Below are 18,846 nucleotides of genomic sequence, written 5' to 3'. Positions count from 1 at the left end.
AATGAGCTTCAGCCTCGAGGATAGGTGCTAAGCTAAATCTGACTAGCGGTTCTTAATTTCTCGAGCCCGCCCATCCGCAATTCGCTACGTCGCCAAGTGTTCGCTTGGCTGCCGTCAGAGATGGAAATGTTCATCGCTGCTCCCGCTAAGTGCAAGGTTTGAGCGGTAATGTGTTTTCTCTACGCAAGAAGTTCCCACCCTGAAGATTCATCACCAACTGATTGAGGTTTATGGTGAAGGATGCACGTTCGTTAAGCATGTCCGCAAATGGTACAGTGCTTCTCCTTGGTGCAGGGAGGCAATAAGGAGAAAATGTTGGACTCTATCGTCACGGGAGATGAGACATGGGTGTTTCATTACAGCCCCGAAACAAAACAACAATCTCGTCAGTGGCACCCTTAAAAAGCGACGATAAAGTCCAAGCAGAGGTAACACCCTTCCTTAACGGAATGACAGGAGACTCCTACGACTTAGGACGAGCGAGCATCTTCCCGTGAAGAGGGGAAGTACCTGAAGCTCAGGCGCATCACCAGACTTGTAGCCCAATGTTCTGTGGGGTACTTGGCAATTATAAAACTTTTTTCTTGGGTATAAAAAAGGACGCGTGACAAATTATTAAGAATGCATTGTTGTTAACAGATAGTGAGTCACTACTCGGAAATGCGTTGAACTACCTGCGTGCGGAAAATAAAAGGTTTTCATTCAGATACCACTCGTGATTCCAGTCTCTGAATATGACATGATGAATGACGGTGCTTTAATTACAGATTAGTGCTTAAGGAAATGATGGTTCGCCGTGAAAGGTGTTGATGGTTCGCCGTGAATGTCGTTCGGGGCCACACCATGCACGCGCAGTGAAACCATGCATGCACGCACGGCATTGAAAACAAAGAGCTAACAACATCGACACAGATACAGATACCGCGGAAAAGTAGTCGGTAAAGAGCCCTCCATATATGCAGCGCGGGCCCCACATATGTGACACCTTAGCACTGCCAACGCGAAAGTATTTTCTTTTTGGTTTGGAGAAAGGAGGGAGGCACATCCGCACGTGCTCCTGCGGCGGCAGGCAAGAACGGGGCGGCAACGCTGGCTCGCAGGCCCGCCTGCTCGCCTCACGCTCAGGACCGTTCTATGCGCTAGCCGCACAGCCACAATGCATGACGCGGCACACCTGCTGCACCCTAGCGGAGGGTGAAAGAGCGTCGCCGATTCACTCATTTGTGCACCGCTGGGGAGCGACAGCTGTCCCTGCATGCGCGTTGCGGCTAGCGCATAGAATGGCCCTCACACACGTGCAATAACGAGTGCTTGCTCTCGCCTAGTGCCCTGTGTGCGCCGCCGCCGCTTCGCGCTTCGTCGACAGCAGAGAACCCGCGGAAGATGCATGCTTGTACCAAAATGCGAAAATCTTGGGCGAAATTCCTATCTTGCTCAAGGGGGAAAATTCATTATATCAAGGTTGTCTCCCGCTGCTACTTTGTTACATACAGGTTGCAAATACATGTGCTTGTACGGAGTAACGGCAGGGAATATAAAAACTTCGTTATATCGAGGAATTCCTTATATGGAGGTTCATTATAAGCCAGTTTATCTGTATTTTCTGTATCATGTACAAGTCCAGTGAGTGATCATGCTTTTTAGGAGCAGATAGACTGAAAAATTGGATGCCGAATAGTTGCAGAGTTCGAAATTTCAGAAGCTTTCATACATCGACTCTATGGAACTTGTCACAGCGCTATGAAAGAGTGCGAACTTTCAAGCAGGTGGATGATCACATAAATAGCTTCCACGGTGTTGTCTCCAGCATTTGTAAGTGATGAGAGTCTGCCAAACCCTATATTAGGCTGGTGCGCGGCTGGCTGCGCACCCCAGATAGGACAGTTCTTTTTGAGAGAGGCTAACGGAAGGTTTATCGGAAGATGTTCCTGAACTTGTGGTACCAACTACTATAATTGTGGGCCTTGACTATGCACAATCACAACTGTAGGATTGCAATCAAAAACGTCATCAGCAGTGACCACAATTGTTTGGGCATGGTGCACAATAGTTTCATTTTCCCTTAGTATGTGTTTAGCATGTGCCTTTAGAATTGCATAATTACTAACATTTTTGACAATAGTTTTATTGATATGTGGGGTTCAACGACCCAAAACCACCATATGATTAAGGGGGCAGACTAGTCTTAGATATTTCTTGTTCATTTCTTTAGTGATCTTGATCAAAGTGCATAAGATTATGCAGTTCTTTCTGCTGATTTCAAGTATTTATTAGTTTTCCTGTAACTCATCTTGCTCCTGAGATAACTTATGTTTACCCCTATTGTTTAAGGCCAACATAGAAAAAGAAGCGCTTATTAAAAGTGATAGTCAAAATATGCCAGCAGAGACTAATGACTATAGAATGAAAGTATGCAAGAGTTTTTTGTTTTTAGGCCTTTTTTAATTATTTTACAGCAAAATGAACTATCTCTTTGCAAAAGCAGTTGGAATTGTATTACAATTTTGATGAATAATTAATTAAAAAGGCTTGTGCTCTAAATTCTGCTCCTATACTTGCATTCTACACACATACGGGTTTCCATTGCAAAAAAAAGTATTGTTGTACCTGCCCTCAATGCAGAGATATTGAGGCCTCAAAATTGAACAGTCGTAAATTCACTCTTCTTAGAAAAATGGAAAAGCTGAAAACACACACCTTCTTCAAAAAGCAACAATCATGGTGTGCATGTTTTGCAATCCTCATAAAGGTGCTCATAAATTCGTAGCAGAGCTTCTAACACAAATGCCGACCAATTATAAAGAAGCCTCGAAGCCGGTTCCCCATTGTTTTGCAGGTTCTGTTTTAACAGCACCAAGAATCTGGACAGTTAGAATGACATTAAAAAAAAAAATTACCACCTCCTAGTGTGTGAAAATTTGCAGAGAGAGAGAAAAATACTTGCAGAAACCAAATATGTCAGTTTTAAAAACTGAATTTTTTTGTCACTTTTTGGTTCCAAAGACCAGTCTGCCCCCTTAAGAGGGATGCCGTTGTTGATGGCTCCGGAAATTTTGACAACCAGGAGTTCTTTAATGTGCACCCAAATCTGAGCACATAGGCCTACAACACTTTCGCCTCCATCGAAAATGCAGCTGCCGCAGCTGGGATTCAATCCTGCGACCTGCGGGTGAGCAGCCGAGTACCTTAGCCACTAGATGACTGCGGCGGGGTGTGACCATAATTTTCTACACAACAGTTTTGGCAGATAGTAAAGCTTATTTTGACTCAATCCACATGAACCAAATGCCTTCAGAACTATGTGGTCACTGCCAGTGAGTGCACCAGCATAAACATAGTTTTAACTATAACAGATACAACAACCATTAGTTTCGTTTTGACGAGTGTAATGTCATGAACATGGCAAGAGCTGAAAAGCATGAACAACAATTCTACTGTAGCAATTCTACTGTAGTCCACACAGGTCAATAAAACCTGCCAGCTACAGTGCGATGAACAGATGTTCTGTTGACGACCAAATCCCTGGCAAGGCAAAAAACACCCGAATGTCCAAGAAGAGGAGTTTAATTTAACCTATATGAGAACACAAGTACATTAAGGTCATAATAAAATGGACACGAAATCACGCACACCGTGTAGGTACTTTTGCAAGCATCCTTTTTTGCATGACATTGCCCACCTTGTGCTTGCAGCCTTGTCCTTACAAGGGCCAATGGATAACTGGCAATTTGCCCACAGGAGCTGCTCACAGTGCCACAGCCTAGAAGCACAAGGATGCCAGGATCATCTGTCAGGTCATGCCGGCTCAAGTACAGCTTCTTGAGTGTCTGGAGTAAAAAATGAATTTATTTAGAAAAACAAACAAAAAAAACAAAAGGCAGCAACACATCTTCAGAAAGTGAAGCAGGAGCTTGTCAAAATTACAGAAGCAACCTTAAAATGTTTCCACTATTGAAATGAATATTGAAGAAGCAAAATGCTGTTCTCAAATTTTGCACATGTAGAAATGTCTAAGTAGTCTACAAAATGAATGGCACTACCGTAAAATCCCGAGCAAGCGCCCCTACCAACGCACACATCTCCTTCCCCATTTTGGAAGATTTGAAATATTCAGCAATGACTGAGCATGTGGACCCCCCTCCACTACAGCTTTTTTTTTTCAACCAGTTCTCTGATACAGAATTTTGCAGCAGCAGTTCCAAGGAACACAAGTTTCAAGAGTCTGTAGATGTATGTACGATGTCTCAGTAATATTAGTGTGTTGCCTCAAGGTTGCATACTGAGTTGACATAAATTGTTGGAAAATTTCGTGCCTTGCCTCAACACATGAAATTTCATACTAGGATAGCCTTTGGTTTCGTGAAAAAAGTAAGTGCTGGTAATAAAGCACTACAGTATAAGCACAAGTTTGCATTCTTCTTAGAGGCTCTTTTGCCGCTATCTTGAATTTCTCCACAATCAAACAAGGGCCGGCTCTTCAAATCTTGTTTATTATCTTTCAAAATAAGAAGAGGGGGGAGAGGGGGGCTCGCTCAGATATTATGGTGATCAACATAGATAGGCAGTGGCCATGAGGGAATAAAAATGGGCAAACATTTCACCTGATGCAAATACCTTGTTATGCAAAGTTATGCAAATACCTTGCTATGCTAAGCTTTGGCTTTCCTAATTTGAGGCAACTACTTCATCCTGCTAATTAGCATAACATAAGCTGGCAGTTGCATAAGAAAACTAAGAAACCTTTGTCTTCTTTTTTATAGAGCCAGTTCATCATCACTATTCGTGTCAAACAACAAAATGACATGCAAGCCTTCAATGCTCACTTATAAGAAGCAACTTTCAAACCCAGATATACACTGATATACTTTAAACAAGGAAGAATGATTCCACAAGCTTTGTAACTGTGCAATTCATGCATAGCAAGCATTTAGAGATTATGCAGGCCAGCCACTAACACACTACACACAGAAAATGAAATCATGCTAATCTTAAGGAAGCCCTGACACAAAAACTTTGCACCTTAATTTTCTTGTTGCAATAGGTAGTTTATGACCCCTATAGGTAGTTTATGACCCCACACGGGCCTACAGCATTTTCGCTTTCATCAAATATGCAGCCAGGATTCGATCATGCGACCTGCGGGTAAGCAGCCGAATACCTTAGCCACTAGACCACTGCGGCAGGGCTAAACAGAACCTGAAGGGACCATGAAAATATGTTCCATTTAATAGGAGTTCCATTTACTGAGAGATGAATAAGGCTTTAAAATAGGACCATTTGTTCTGTTTAAGCAGCAGTTTCGTTTAAGATTTCCGTTTACTGCGAGTCTACCGTATACATAAAGAAGTGGACAGACAGGGGCCTCTAACACCCATGTCGCCTAGACTGGTAGCATGCACATATATTGAACTGGCATCATTAGTCTTTAAAAGGGATGAGAAAAGCTTGCACTTAAGCTGGCACACTTCCTACCATGTTGTCCTATCAGCAGCACAATCAGGACAAGCAGTACAATCAAATAAAAATAGACAAACTTACTTGCCACAACCCATGCGAAAGAGTGAACAAATGGCATTCACAGTTTTCACCGAAACACGGCTTCATATATTTATCATGGTAGTAAATACAGCGACATTCAGGCTAACACTACTATCAAAAATGCTGCAAGACATGAGTCCAGTTGTGACATGACAAAAAGCAACATGCAAAGGTCAAAGAAAAAAGATTAACAGTAAAAAACAAGAAGCCAAAAATTTGGGAGTACAGAGCTACGGCTGTTAGTTATGGCAATATTACCTGTAGCTATTAAAGTAGCAGTCACTAACAGTTTTTAATGCAAGTAAAGCCGTGGCCACCTCTGTGTAGGGCACGCAAGCAGCCAGTTTTTGCTCTGCAGGGCAAATGGAGCCAGGATTCGATCCCGCGACCTGCGGGTCAGCAACCGAAGTACCTTAGCCACTAGACCACCATGGCGGAGTGCATGCTTATATAGGAATTTGGATGTGCAGGATTTTCTTGGTATGGCATTTCTCAATGGTCACTGTACAAGGCACTGGCACAGTTGCTACTGGTGAGTTCATTTTACAGCAACAAATCAGTCGCAAGGTGTGCCAAAGCATTTTGTTGTACAAACAAATGCAGTGCAGCGATATTCCCCATACAGGCATCAGCAAAACTAATATAAGAATTCATTCAGGACTTTAGCCATTTTCAGTTATACAGGCCATTTTGTTGTAAAGGCATTTGACTATTCAATAAGTGAATGTCTTCTCCGGAGTTCAGACACCAAAGACACCCAGACTCACGTTGATGTCAACGTGCACTGCGATGTGGGAGGAAAGCAGCATAGGATCCACATCTTCAATTGTATTTCCAGAGCCTACCGACAAATCAGCGCCATAATAAATCAGTAAACTTTTACCACAAGCAAGTGGTGCTGCATGATTAAAAAAATCTAAGTTTTGTGAACGTAAGGTATTGGCTCAACAGGCGGTTTCTTAGCGCATGATTTCATTAAGAGAGAAATAATCCCTTACTTCTTAAGCCACTTAAGTGTCATTGACTCGTAGGTGTTTTTGATGACCTTAACTCATCACGCCATCACATCTCAGCTAATAATGCACTCACACTATCCACTTTCTGAAAAGCTTTTCATGACCAAAGGTTTAACAACCTTTTGTTATTAAAGGGTGTTTTTCTATATAGTGCATAAATGTCATCAGTAATTTTATTTTCAGAAAGTTTGCTGATATGACATTTCAAACTAGATGGTAGATGGTAGCAAGCATCTTTTGTGAGCCGACGTTGCCTTATTTTCCTGCGCTTTCAATCAAGCAGTTGCATTTGTTTAGTATTTTGGTGTGGTGTCTTAAGAGCAGTAGATGGCCGTGTTTTTGAGAGCTACCACATTGTTGATGGCCTCTTGTAGGTTGTGCGTCACCAGAGAAGAAACAGTTCATTTCAAAAGAACAGACTACAATACAGCTACTTGAACCTACCTTACTTTTCGTGGACTTACAAAAAAGAATAGTTATTTCTTGCCATATGATGTCTCAAGTTAATGTTATAAACACATTACTAAAAATAATTCACAAGCTACAATAACTGAACCACTATGGCATTAGTTTAAAAAGAACGAGCCCTTAGATGATAAACTAGTACTGTTGTTAAGGCGTTTATTAATCGGCAACGAGCGAGAATATACAATGGCGACAGTCACGGCCAAGCACGGGCTCTCAGCGCGAGCGGCGTCCTTGTTGGGTAGCCCCACTAGGAGGTACTCAAGAGTTCAACCCATTTCATAGTTGGGAGGCTTCGCTACAATTACCCCGGGGTCGAAGAGGGAGCCGCCTGGCGACCTAACAGCTTGTTACTATGAGCGGGTCATAATAAGCCTTCAGGCGCTCCACGTTGACGATGTCTCGCCCACGGCGGCGCATGTCCGAAGATTGTTCAACGGGTTCGATCAGATAGTTGACGGATGAGGTGCGCTCGATGACACGGTAGGGGCCTTCGTATTTGGGAAGTAGTTTGCAAGAGAGGCCAGCTACAGAGGTCGGGATCGAGAGCCATACAAGCGCACCAGGAAGGAACGTGGGCTCAGAAGTGGTGGAGCCATCACGAATACTCTTCTGTCGCTCTTGCTCTTGCGTCGTAAAAGTCTTGGCAAGCTCGCGACACTCTTCAGCAAGCCTGGCTGTCTCGGAAATAGGTGTACACTCAGATGGATCCGGCGTGTACGGGAGTATCGTGTCCATGGTGTGCGACGAGTGCCTTCCGTACAGCAAGTAGAAAGGTGAAAAACCAGTCGTGCTCTGAGGGGCGGTGTTGTAAGGGTAGGTGACGAAGGGCAGTATATTATCCCAATTAGTGTGGTTGACAGCGACACATAGAAAGCATGTCGCCGAGGGTGCGGTTAAAGCGTTCGGTGAGGCCATTCGTATGTGGGTGGTAAGCAGTAGTTTTGCGGTGGACAGAATGGCACTCCGTCAGAATGGCTTCGACGACTTCCGACAAGAAGACACGGCCTCGATCGCTGAGAAGCTCTTGGGGTGGTCCATGGCACAGTATGAATCGAAGCAGCAGGAAGGACGCAACATCGCGCGCAGCAGCCGCAGGGAGAGCGGCGGTTTCGGCGTATCGCGTTAAATGGTCAACGGCAACGATGGCCCAGCGGTTACCAGCCGACGCCAGAGGAAGTGGTCCATACAAATTGATGCCTACGCGCCCAAAGGGACGGTCAGGGCAAGGTAACGGTTGCAGACCGGCGTGCGACGTGTGGGCTGACGGTTTGCGGCGTTGGCAAGTGAGGCAAGAGCGAACGAACTGCTGCACGTAGCGGTACATCCCGCGCCAGAAGTAGCGTTGTCGAATGCGGTGGTAAGTTTTGAATACCCCAGAGTGCGCACATTGCAGATCAGAATGGAAAGATTCACATATCTCCAAGCGCAGACTGCGGGGTATGACGAGTAACCACTGCCGGCCATCAGAGTCGTAATTGCGTCGGTGTAGGAGGCCGTCACGGATGGCGAAATGGTGAGCTCGACGACGCAAGGCACGCGTGGATGGTGTTGCGGACGGATCATAGAGCAAGTCGATCAGCGGGGCGATCCAATTATCCTTTCGCTGTTCGGTAGCGAGGATGTCAACATCGATGGCAGATACAGCAATTGAGGTTACTGAGCAAGGCACGCCGTCTTGAGGTAGAGGGGAGCGTGAGAGGGCATCAGCGTCAGCATGCTGGCGTCCGTTGCGGTACAGCACACGGATGTCGTAGTCTTGTAAGCGAAGAGCCCAACGGGCGAGACGACCTGAGGGATCCTTCAATGATGAAAGCCAGCATAGTGCATGATGGACGGTGACGACATCGAATGGGCGACCATACAAATAAGGTCGAAACTTTGTAAGGGCCCAGACGATCGCCAGGCACTCTTTCTCCGTGACGGTGTAGTTTGTCTCGGCTCTCGTGAGCGTACGGCTTGCATATGCTACGACATATTCAGGGAATCCGGGTTTTCGCTGCGCCAGGACAGCGCCTAGGTCTACACCGCTGGCATCCGTGTGCACCTCCGTTGGGGCTGTAGGGTCGTAGTGGCGTAGAATGGGAGGCGACGTCAACAAATGGCGGAGCTTCGCGAACGCGTCGTCGCACTCGAATGGCCACGAATTGAGGGGCCCGTTACTTCCAAGGAGCTTCGTCAGCGGTGATATGATCGTGGCGAAGTTTCGTATGAAGCGACGGAAGTATGAGCACAGGCCCACGAAACTACGCAGTTCTTTGACAGATGCAGGTTTGGGGAATTCGGCCACGGCCCAAAGCTTGGCAGGATCAGGAAGAATGCCGTCTTTGGACACGACGTACCCCAGGATGGTGAGTTGCCGTGCTGCAAAGCGGCACTTTTTCAGATTTAGTTGTAAGCCGGCATTGCTCACACGCGCGAAAACTTCTTTCAGACGTTGGAGATGCGTGGAGAAATCCGGAGCGAAGACAATGACATCGTCGAGGTAACACAAGCACATGTACCATTTCAAGTTGCGCAGAACGGTGTCCATCATGCACTCAAAGGTCGCAGGTGCATTACATAGACCAAACGGCATGACGTTGAACTCGTACAAGCCGTCTGGCGTGACGAAGGCGGTCTTTGGTCGAGCGTCGTCAGCCATGGGTACTTGCCAGTACCCCGAGCGCAGATCGAGAGAAGAAAAAAAATCGGCTCCATGAAGGCTGTCAATCGCGTCATAGATGAGTGGCAGTGGATAAACATCCTTGCGAGTGATCTTATTGAGCCGTCTCTAGTCCACACAGAACCGCACAGAACCGTCTTTCTTCGCAACAAGAACAACAGGAGACGCCTATGGACTGTCCGAGGGCCGAATAACGTCGCGTCGGAGCATATCGTCAACCTGATCATTAATTACTCGACGTTCAGCAGGCGACACGCGATATGGACGTTGCCGTAAAGGTGGATGGGCACCAGTGTGGATGCGATGCGAAACAACGGACGTGCGACCATAACTGATACGGCAACTCCAGTGTCAATAAGAGCCGATACACAAACACCGTTCACAAGCACGTCAATGACATTCGAGGGGCTGCTCTGAGGGCTTTCACATTGCGATAGCGTCGCAGTCCTTGCCTCAGGGACTGCGACGACTAGTTTTCCCGCTCATGAGCAGCCGCACTTGGCCGCATGGGGGACAGGGAACGACGTCGTGGAGACGGCGATCTTCGAGGTGGACCTGGGCGAGATCGAGGTGGCATAGATGGCAATTCTTCGCGATAAGGACAGCTGAGTTGCCTTGCAACAGGTGAAGAAATTAGAGCCGGCTGTACGCGATGGCAATAACGGGCCACGTGACCGGCGTAACCGCAGGCAAAGCAGATGGGCTGGTTGTCGGGTGTCTGCCATCTGTTAACCGGGGTAGGTCTCACCCATGTCGCAAGGGCCGATGGACGGAACGGTGGCTGCATGGTGGACTGAAGCTGAGGCTGAAAGGTTACGTCAACATACGTAGCGGGCATACCCGCTGCAAAGGACGGAGGTCGAGCAGCAGCTTCGGCGTAAGTCAGAGGGGCGGGTGCTGGAACGACCTGGGGCGGCCTGGCGACCACTTGCGCGTAACTCGGGAACGCAGGAGCCGGAGGCTGTCGGGGGTGGTACGCAGGCATTACCTCCGCTATTTCCTGTTCAATCGCTCGACGGATGGGAGGGAGAAGGGTAGTAGGCGATTGTTGAACAGTCGGTTGGTGGGCAAAGGGCAGGAGCGAGAACTGACACGCGATTTCCTCACGGATGAAGGACTTTAGGTCTGCCATCAACGCCACTTGGTCACAACTGGCCTCCAAGCCAGCAAGCGTGGTGGGGGACGTCGGGTCATCGAACGCTGCCGGCGGAGCTCCTCGTAGCTCTGGCACAGTGTGATGACCTCAGCCACTGTGCCGGGGTTTTTGGCGAGCAGCATCGTGAAGGCATCATCGTCAATGCCTTTCATGATGTTTCGGATCTTGTCAGACTCAGACATGGTGGGATTAGATTTGTTGCATAGGTCCAGGACGTCTTCAATATAGCTGGTGAATGACCCACCAGCCTCCCGAGCACGTTCACGTAAGCGCTGCTCGGCTTGCAGCTTGCGAACAGCAGGGCGGCCAAAGACGTTGATGATTGCAGTCTTAAAATCGGACCAGGTGGCAAAATCAGACGCGTGATTGTACCACAAACTGGCAACACCCGTAAGGTAGAATACCAAGTTGGTCAGCTTGCCGTCCTCGTCCCATTTGTTGGGGACACTCGCGCGCTCTTAAATGGCGAGCCAGTCCTCCCCGTCAGTGCCATCAGCGCCAGTGAAGATGGGTGGATCGCGGATTCTGGGAACACCGGGACAAGGGGGTGGCATAGGAGGAGGCGTTTGCTGAGAAGTGTCGTGGTACATAGTAGATGGCAGGGTACGTGTTCGTAGCTCCAAAGGCATAAACGGGGATCGCAGCACTCTCCACCAAATTGTTAAGGCATTTATTAACCGGCAACGAGCGAGAATATACAATGGCGACAGTCACGGCCAAGCACAGGCTCTCAGCGCGAGCGGCGTCCTTGTTGGGTAGCCCCACTAGGAGGTACTCAAGAGTTCGACCCATTTCATAGTTGGGAGGCTTCGCTACACTGTTCAGAAATGAAGTTAAAAGCCAGCATGCAATGCAGACAACTCTGTTAAGCAGCCTTATTTTATGCCCTGACCATGCACAGCAATCGTGTTCAGACCTTAGCATGATAACCATGTGTAATACCTTTTTTAGAAATAGTAGTAAGGTTGCCTTGAAAATTAAAAACTTTTTTTTTTGTTATGTTATGCTCTAGAATGGCAGTAGAATTGCATGTGAGATATACTAGAAACAGGTGAAAAGTGAAAAAATTATTCTTTAAAGGTAACACTCTTGAGTTTGAATGAATGAACGTGATTAGACAATATCTCTCTTTGAAAGTTTCTAAAAAAAGTTTATTAGTGCACTATTAAATTTTATCTGTACAATATTAAAAAAAGCTACGAGTACCTAAAGACATTTCCCTCATGTCACAGTAGTCGCACTCAAGTTAAATACCGCTAGGACTAAGTGTTGTGCTTTTGGCTTGTACAGCAGGCAGTGATACATATTATCCCCCATGCTCACCTCGATATACAGAGAGATAAGCGGTAGTTACCAGTCTCCATGATACAAAAATAATAACGTAACGGTGTTGAAGAGCCTGCGTCACAGAATATATGGTGTCAGTTTTAGCATCAGCGGGGTTGTGCGTCAATAAAAATTCCTGATGAATGAAAATAAAAAAACATGGCAGATCCCTCTGTCATAGGAATCCGTAAAACACTTAAGTGAAACGTGTCTTCACAGAGGTTGTCAAGCCTTTTTTTTTTTAATTGGAATCGAGCATTGTTTCACCACAAGGGAAAATAATCACTGCTGTAGCAATAAATTGTAATTTCATGCAAAAAATGACAAGCAGCTCGGAACTTGCAGCTTACTCCTCAAGCAGAAAGATTGCTCGAAAAGACCATACACCGAATGAGTGAAAACTAACCGTCACAGCTTGACACTTAAAGTGCGCTCTTCAAGCACAAAGAAGGATGCTCGAAATGAGCACACAAGTATACACAGAACGAGAACAAACAGACAATAATGTCTGGGGTTTAACCTCCCAAAACAACAATATGATTATGAAAGACACCATAGTGGAGGACTTTGAAAATTTTGACCACCTGGGGTTCTTTAACCTGCACCTATTTCGAAGTACATGAGCGAGTGCGAACTAACAACTGCCACCGTTACTTCTTTGTGCCTGAGCAGTGCGCTTATTTAGCAAATGTGGCCACCGCAGTGAACGAAGCGACCTTTGTGCTCTCTAGAGCTTCAACGTCAGCACACGACGTACAAACCACTCCAATCGAACAAGTACTCCATTGCAACGCGCAGAGCTACATTCTTCAAAGCGCACCCTCACGTCTATTGCGCCATCTTATTTGTCGTAACAAAAGCATGCTGAATTCCCCCATCTCCGAGTATTGCCAACAGTAAACGGTGTACATAAATAGCTTGCTGTTAGTACTCCAAAGCACATTCATTTTATGGCAGAGTCATTTCGTGCTATACACCGCGAAGCGATGGGTCATAGGTTCGACTCCTGGTGACGGAACTTTTTCTTGCAAGTTTCTTTTTGCCATTTGTTAGTGTATATTTTGCAACATCATATATGTGATGCAATTACGTCAGTGGAGCCATGGTGGACCTTTGCACAAAATGCTTACGTGTTTAAAAAAATCTCAAACTGAGGCATTTAATATGGCAGTCAGGAGTTCTACTATGAAGCCATTCCAGTGCTTGGAACTGGTTTGAAAAACACCACTATACAGGTGCCACATCAACTGAGGAGTCATATTTAACAGGCATAACATTTAGAGACAGATGTGCTCAATCACACCAGGCTTAATGAATGGTTTAAAGCTGCCCACCGATTACAAAGAGCTATACAATAATTCATCATCTTCTTCAGCCACAGTATCAACAAAGTTTGCATATATGTAGGTGTGCATATTGCCTTACAAACGCACAACAGGTATTTTGTGCTGTACTTGGTAAGTAAGTAGCCTAGAAAAGGAGACAACAGCAAATGTCATGTGCACAGGTGCTCCTTCTCTCAAGGTGTGGTTGAGGTATCCACTGAGAAGCAATTGAGAAAGGGATGTGAACAGGGCCTGGAATGCCAATAATGTTTCCCCGCATATATGCAAAAAATAAAGGACCCATAAACACCAAACTGCAAACTCAAGATGTTTGTTCATAGTAATGAAAGGCGCAAAAAACACACGGCACACAGGTGGAGAAAAACCACACCGACATGGGTGCCCATGTTTGTGTGGTTTTTCTTCATCTGTGTGCCGTGTGTGTGTGTGTTTTTTTTACTGTTCATAACTATGAACCAACACCAACTCGCCCAACTGTCAGTGCTAATCAAGATGTTTGAGCTGTTTGATTGCGCTGGATATGTGCACTCCTGACTGATTATTAGTGGAGAACATTGTGTTAAAGACAGTTTAATAATAATAATAATAATAATAATAATAATAATAATAATAATTGTTGGAGTAAAACGTCCCAAAACTGCCATATGATTATGAGAGATGCCCTAGGGAAGAGCACTGCAAATTTTGGTCACCTAAGGTTTTTTAATGTGCACCTAAAGCTAAGTAAGCATACGAATTTCAAGCATTTTCGCCACCATTAAAAATGGGGTTGCTGCAGCTGTGATTCGATTCCGCGACCTGTGGGTCAGCAGCCGAGTGCCTTAGCCACTAGACCAGCGTGATTTGTGTGTCAAAAATATTTTAATTCCGTGTTAAAGTAATTGTGAGTGCTTATTCGAGTAGGGAACCCCTTGTTATACTGCCACCTATATGAAGCAGTTGGACACCCTGCGTGAAGTTTGACGAGTTAAGGGTGTATCTTTAAGGTTCCAGACAAGTTTGTGGAGAACACACAATATTATGACTGGCCCCGGACCGGGACTATACCTTACAGAGCGAAGATGGTTTCTATTTATTTATTTATTTTCCTAAGGGACACATTCTCGACAGCCTAGTGGGAGCTTGCCAAATGGGTGTCACATGTTGATTCGGAGAACGTTCCAAGTATGTCGCATATTAACTGATACCGCAACAACCATGTTTCATTTTTTCCTGAATTCGGCTCCCCAATTCGAGAAGTGCACTCTCATGTCACTAAAGATAGAGCGCATGTAGTCTTACGGCACTCCAGTGTAATGAGGCTCTACTCACGATTTTAGGTGGGTGTTTTGAAGTGACACCAATATTGGTCATAATTAACTATGCTACCATTTATTAACAATACATTAGAGCATTTACAATTTAAATTTGGGAGTATCAGACACAAAGCTACTAAATAAAGCATAAAATCCAGAAAGAAGCATTTAGCTATTAGGGGTCCTTAGAGCGACACTGAAGTCAAACAGTGAAGTGGTTTAAATGGATAAAGTGTTCTTTGAGAACTCTAATGTCGATAATCTTACCATCATAAATTTATTATTAGAGGAGAAAATCAAGGTTAAAGAGCCATTTTGAGCGTGAAATTTTCCCACGTGATGTCACGAATTTCAGTGTACTTCTCGCATTTTATCAACATTGTCTCAATGTCTCAACGAAATTTCCTTAAACTTCGTATGACAAGGTTCTGGCCCAAGCAGCAGACATTGTGCTTCATTTTTACGTATTAGGAGCTAGTTAGGCCTTAGTAAACATCATCAAAATTTATGACATCACAACAATTGGTGCAGGAATTCCAAGGTGGTGTTGCCACCCGCATTTACTTTTTTTGCACATTTTCTTATTTACCAAGCGTCTCCTCGCAGGTGGTGATTTTTTAATTGGGAAAGGGTAATTTACCAAATAGCAGAAAAATTGTTTTTCTCTTTACTGTCCCTTTCAGCATCCTTTATATATATTTTTTTCACCAGAATCCTTGTAGCAAGAGTGCTGCATACGATATTTCCACTATACAGCTCAGATGGCACATGGCAAGAACAAGCATGTTTCTCGTGCCAGAAGGCTACGCTGAATCCAATCCTTTATAAGACATACCCTCTCCCTCAACCAGTAGTCATCATCACTATACTGTCCAAGGTAAATGGGTATGAGCCATCAACTGTAGCTTGAAATCACTTGGAAGTGGAGAAAGAAGAGAACATTGCTTCCTGGTCTGGGTGCGGGCAAGACGTAGATTCGTGGCTGTCTCTGTTATTCCATTCATGGCACTGCTGGAGATGCGGGGTAAATGCGCCTTGTCTCCAGATTTTCAGCCGACACACCGAGCTACTTGGAGACAGCCACAGCTCCCACGGCAAGAAGCAGTCGCCCCCTGCAAGGACTATCTCCCGAATACGGTCCTCTCTCTCAAGACGAGATGGCAACCTCGACTACCAACCAGGCGAGTCAAACCAACGACGCCTATTCTTTTCTCCTGCATGTTTTTTCATGTGCCGCAAACACCATGCTCATATCATGGAGACATTTATGACGATGTTGACTGGCTTGACCACTTCGATCGAGTTGCCAGCATCAACAAATGGGACGAAGCTCGCAAGCTACGATGAGTTTATTTTGCGTTGAAAGACTCTGCCAAAACGTGGTATGAGAATCACGAGGGTTCCTTTGCGACGTGGCAAGAGTTCAGCCGACAGTTTCGCGATGCGTACCGTAGCGCCTAAAGGAAGAAGAGAGCGGAGCAGGTCATCTCGTCTCAGAACCAACGACCTAACGAGAGAGTTTCGATGTTTGTCTAGGATATGCTTCGACTCTTCAAGCGTGCCGACTCTGCAGTGTCGGAGGAAAAGAAGGTGCGGCATTTAATGCGCGAGGTAAAAGAGCAGCTCTTCGCCGGACTCGTGCGCGATCCGCCGACGACTGTGGCTGAGTTCATAAATGAGGCAACCACAATGGAGCGTACTCTCCAGCATCGGTCTTCACAGTATGAACGCCACGATGTCATCACTACTGCATGCTCTATCGGGGCTGACAGCGAGAGGCATGCCCTCGCAGAGTTCATAAGAAGCGTCGTGCGAGACGAGCTGCGCTAACTCCAAGCAGCGGGACCCCTATCACCCGTAAATGCTCTCGTAGACTTAATCCGAAATGAAATCAGACAGGTGGTCACCCCACTCACACCAACAAGGCCTGAAGCCCCTGTGCTGACTTATGCGGCGGCCCTGCGACCTCCTGCACCACATGCTCCTGATCCCACTATGCGGACAATAGATCTGGCTAGCCATCGATTCCAGGGTACCTCTTCGACTCCACCACCCGCCTCAAGGTTTCCGAGTGCACCCACTTATCATACGTCTGGATCGCAACAGAACATCACAAAGGCCAGCATGTGGCATACGTCGGATAACTGCCCACTCCGCTATTACTGTGGCGAAGCGGGTCATGTCTACCGCAAATGCCAGTACCGCCAACTTTGTCTCCGTGGCTTCCACCCCGATGCTTGGTGCCCGCGTTACGATGAGCATCCCCGTGACATCGAAGCGTACCTTATGGGCCAGCGAGATCCTCGCCTTGGTCAACGCGACCGATCATGATCCCCATCACCTCGCTGCCCCACATCACCTAGCTCTCGCTCGTCATCGTATGCTCCTTCCAGAGGCTGGTCACCGAGTCCGCACAGGGGAAACTATAAACCGCGGTTCCTGGGGGTGAAGCCGCATCCCAACGAACTGTCAAAGAGCCTCCCTTGACGCAAGATTCGACGAACACCGTTCTGATTTTTCAGTCATTTCCGGAAGTCATAAGACTGTTTTCGCCGACATCACCGTACACGTCGATAATCACATTGTCACTGCCCTCGTCGACACCAGCGCCACTTATTCGGTTATGAGCAGCGCCCTGGCATCCAAACTGAGGAAAGTAACTACCCCTTGGCAAGGACCCCTGTTGCGCACGACAGGGGGCCACCTCGTCACGCTGACTGGAATGTGCACAGCCCGTGTTCGAGTTCATGCTTCGACGTTCACAGAGTTTTTCCTCATATTACTTATGTGCTCCCATCCACTCATTCTAGGACTGGTCTTTTTTTCGCCAATATGGCGCAATTATTGACCTACGAGACTTGCAGGTGTCGTTCGAGGACCCGTTTCATCCCGAACCGGAAAACGCCCGCTCATCGAAGGCTGCCCTACGTGTATCCTCTGAATCTGTTACTCTGCCTCCCCGCAGCAGCCTTTTTATCAACGTTGAATGTGACCAAGACGTCCCCGATGCTGTAATTGCAGAAGGAAATTTGTCCCTACTTTTTTCACAACAAATCTGCGTTGCCCGAGGTATTGTTCAGCCCAGTAGAAAGCAGGCTTGCCTATTAGTCACGAACTTCAGCGAGGAGTGTCGCCATATTACCAAACACACTGCAATCGCATACCTTGAGGATATTGCCGACGTCCCTGGTCCCTCAACATTATCTGCTCTATTGTCGTGCGACCATTCCGCCATGACATTCGCAAGCACTCTTGACATAATCCAGGGTCTACCGTCCGCACAACGGGAACGTCTTTTGAAGCTACTCAACTCATTTCGGGATTGCTTACTACGACTTCGAAAGTGAACCAAACACCGCATGCCAAGCATCGTATCATCACCGAGCCTACCGAGAGTCCCATTCGACAACACGCCTACAGAGTCTTGCAAAAATAAGACGCTATACGCCAACAGGTCCAGCAGATGCTCAAGGACGATGTCATACAGCCATCAACCAATCCCTTGGCGTTCCCTGTTGTGTTAGTAAAGAAAAAAGATGGTACCTACGATTTTGCGTCGACTACTGAAAGTTTAATAAGATCACGAAGAAAGACGTGTATCCTTTACCACAAATAGATGACTCGCTGGACCGCATTCGCAACGCTCGTTACTTTTCTTCCATGGATCTACGCAGCGGCTATTGGTAAATTTCTGTTGATGAGCGCGACTGCGAAAAGACCGCCTCCATTACTCCCGATGAACTCTGTGAGTTCAAGGTCCTTCGCTTCCGCTTATGCTCGGCGCTAGCTACTTTTCAAAGAATGATGGACATGGTTCTTTCTGGGCTAAAATGGCAATCGTGTCTTGTCTACCTTGACGATGTGGTCGTTTGCTCCGACACGTTTGAGCAGCACGTCCAGCGCTTACAGACCGTTTTTCAGGCGATTCGAACAGATGGACTTTCTCTCAAACCTGAGAAATGCCACTTTGCTTTCGAAGAACTGAAGTTTCTTGGTCACAATGTCAGTCACGTCGATATACACCCAGACCGTGAGAAAA

At 46.4% G+C, this 18,846-nt stretch overlaps 1 protein-coding gene across 2 annotated transcripts in view; it reads right to left on the bottom strand.

The window, feature by feature from the left end:
* Positions 1-18,846, bottom strand: part of SCaMC (Short Calcium-binding Mitochondrial Carrier) — a 116,945-nt gene that overhangs the window by 27,601 nt on the left and 70,498 nt on the right. Inside the window, exon 9 of one of the 2 annotated variants that reach the window (XM_075878534.1) lies at positions 3,680-3,827. In XM_075878534.1, coding sequence (XP_075734649.1) covers positions 3,680-3,827 — 148 coding nt within the window. Of the gene's footprint in view, positions 1-3,679; positions 3,828-5,777; positions 5,928-18,846 lie in introns of those variants that run through there. The other variant, XM_075878535.1, reaches the window with a different exon arrangement.

Source organism: Rhipicephalus microplus, chromosome X (genome assembly GCF_043290135.1).
Source record: "Rhipicephalus microplus isolate Deutch F79 chromosome X, USDA_Rmic, whole genome shotgun sequence".
NCBI lineage: Eukaryota > Metazoa > Arthropoda > Arachnida > Ixodida > Ixodidae > Rhipicephalus > Rhipicephalus microplus.
Note: the sequence above shows the minus strand (reverse complement) of the source record. Positions and strands in the feature narration are given on the sequence as shown.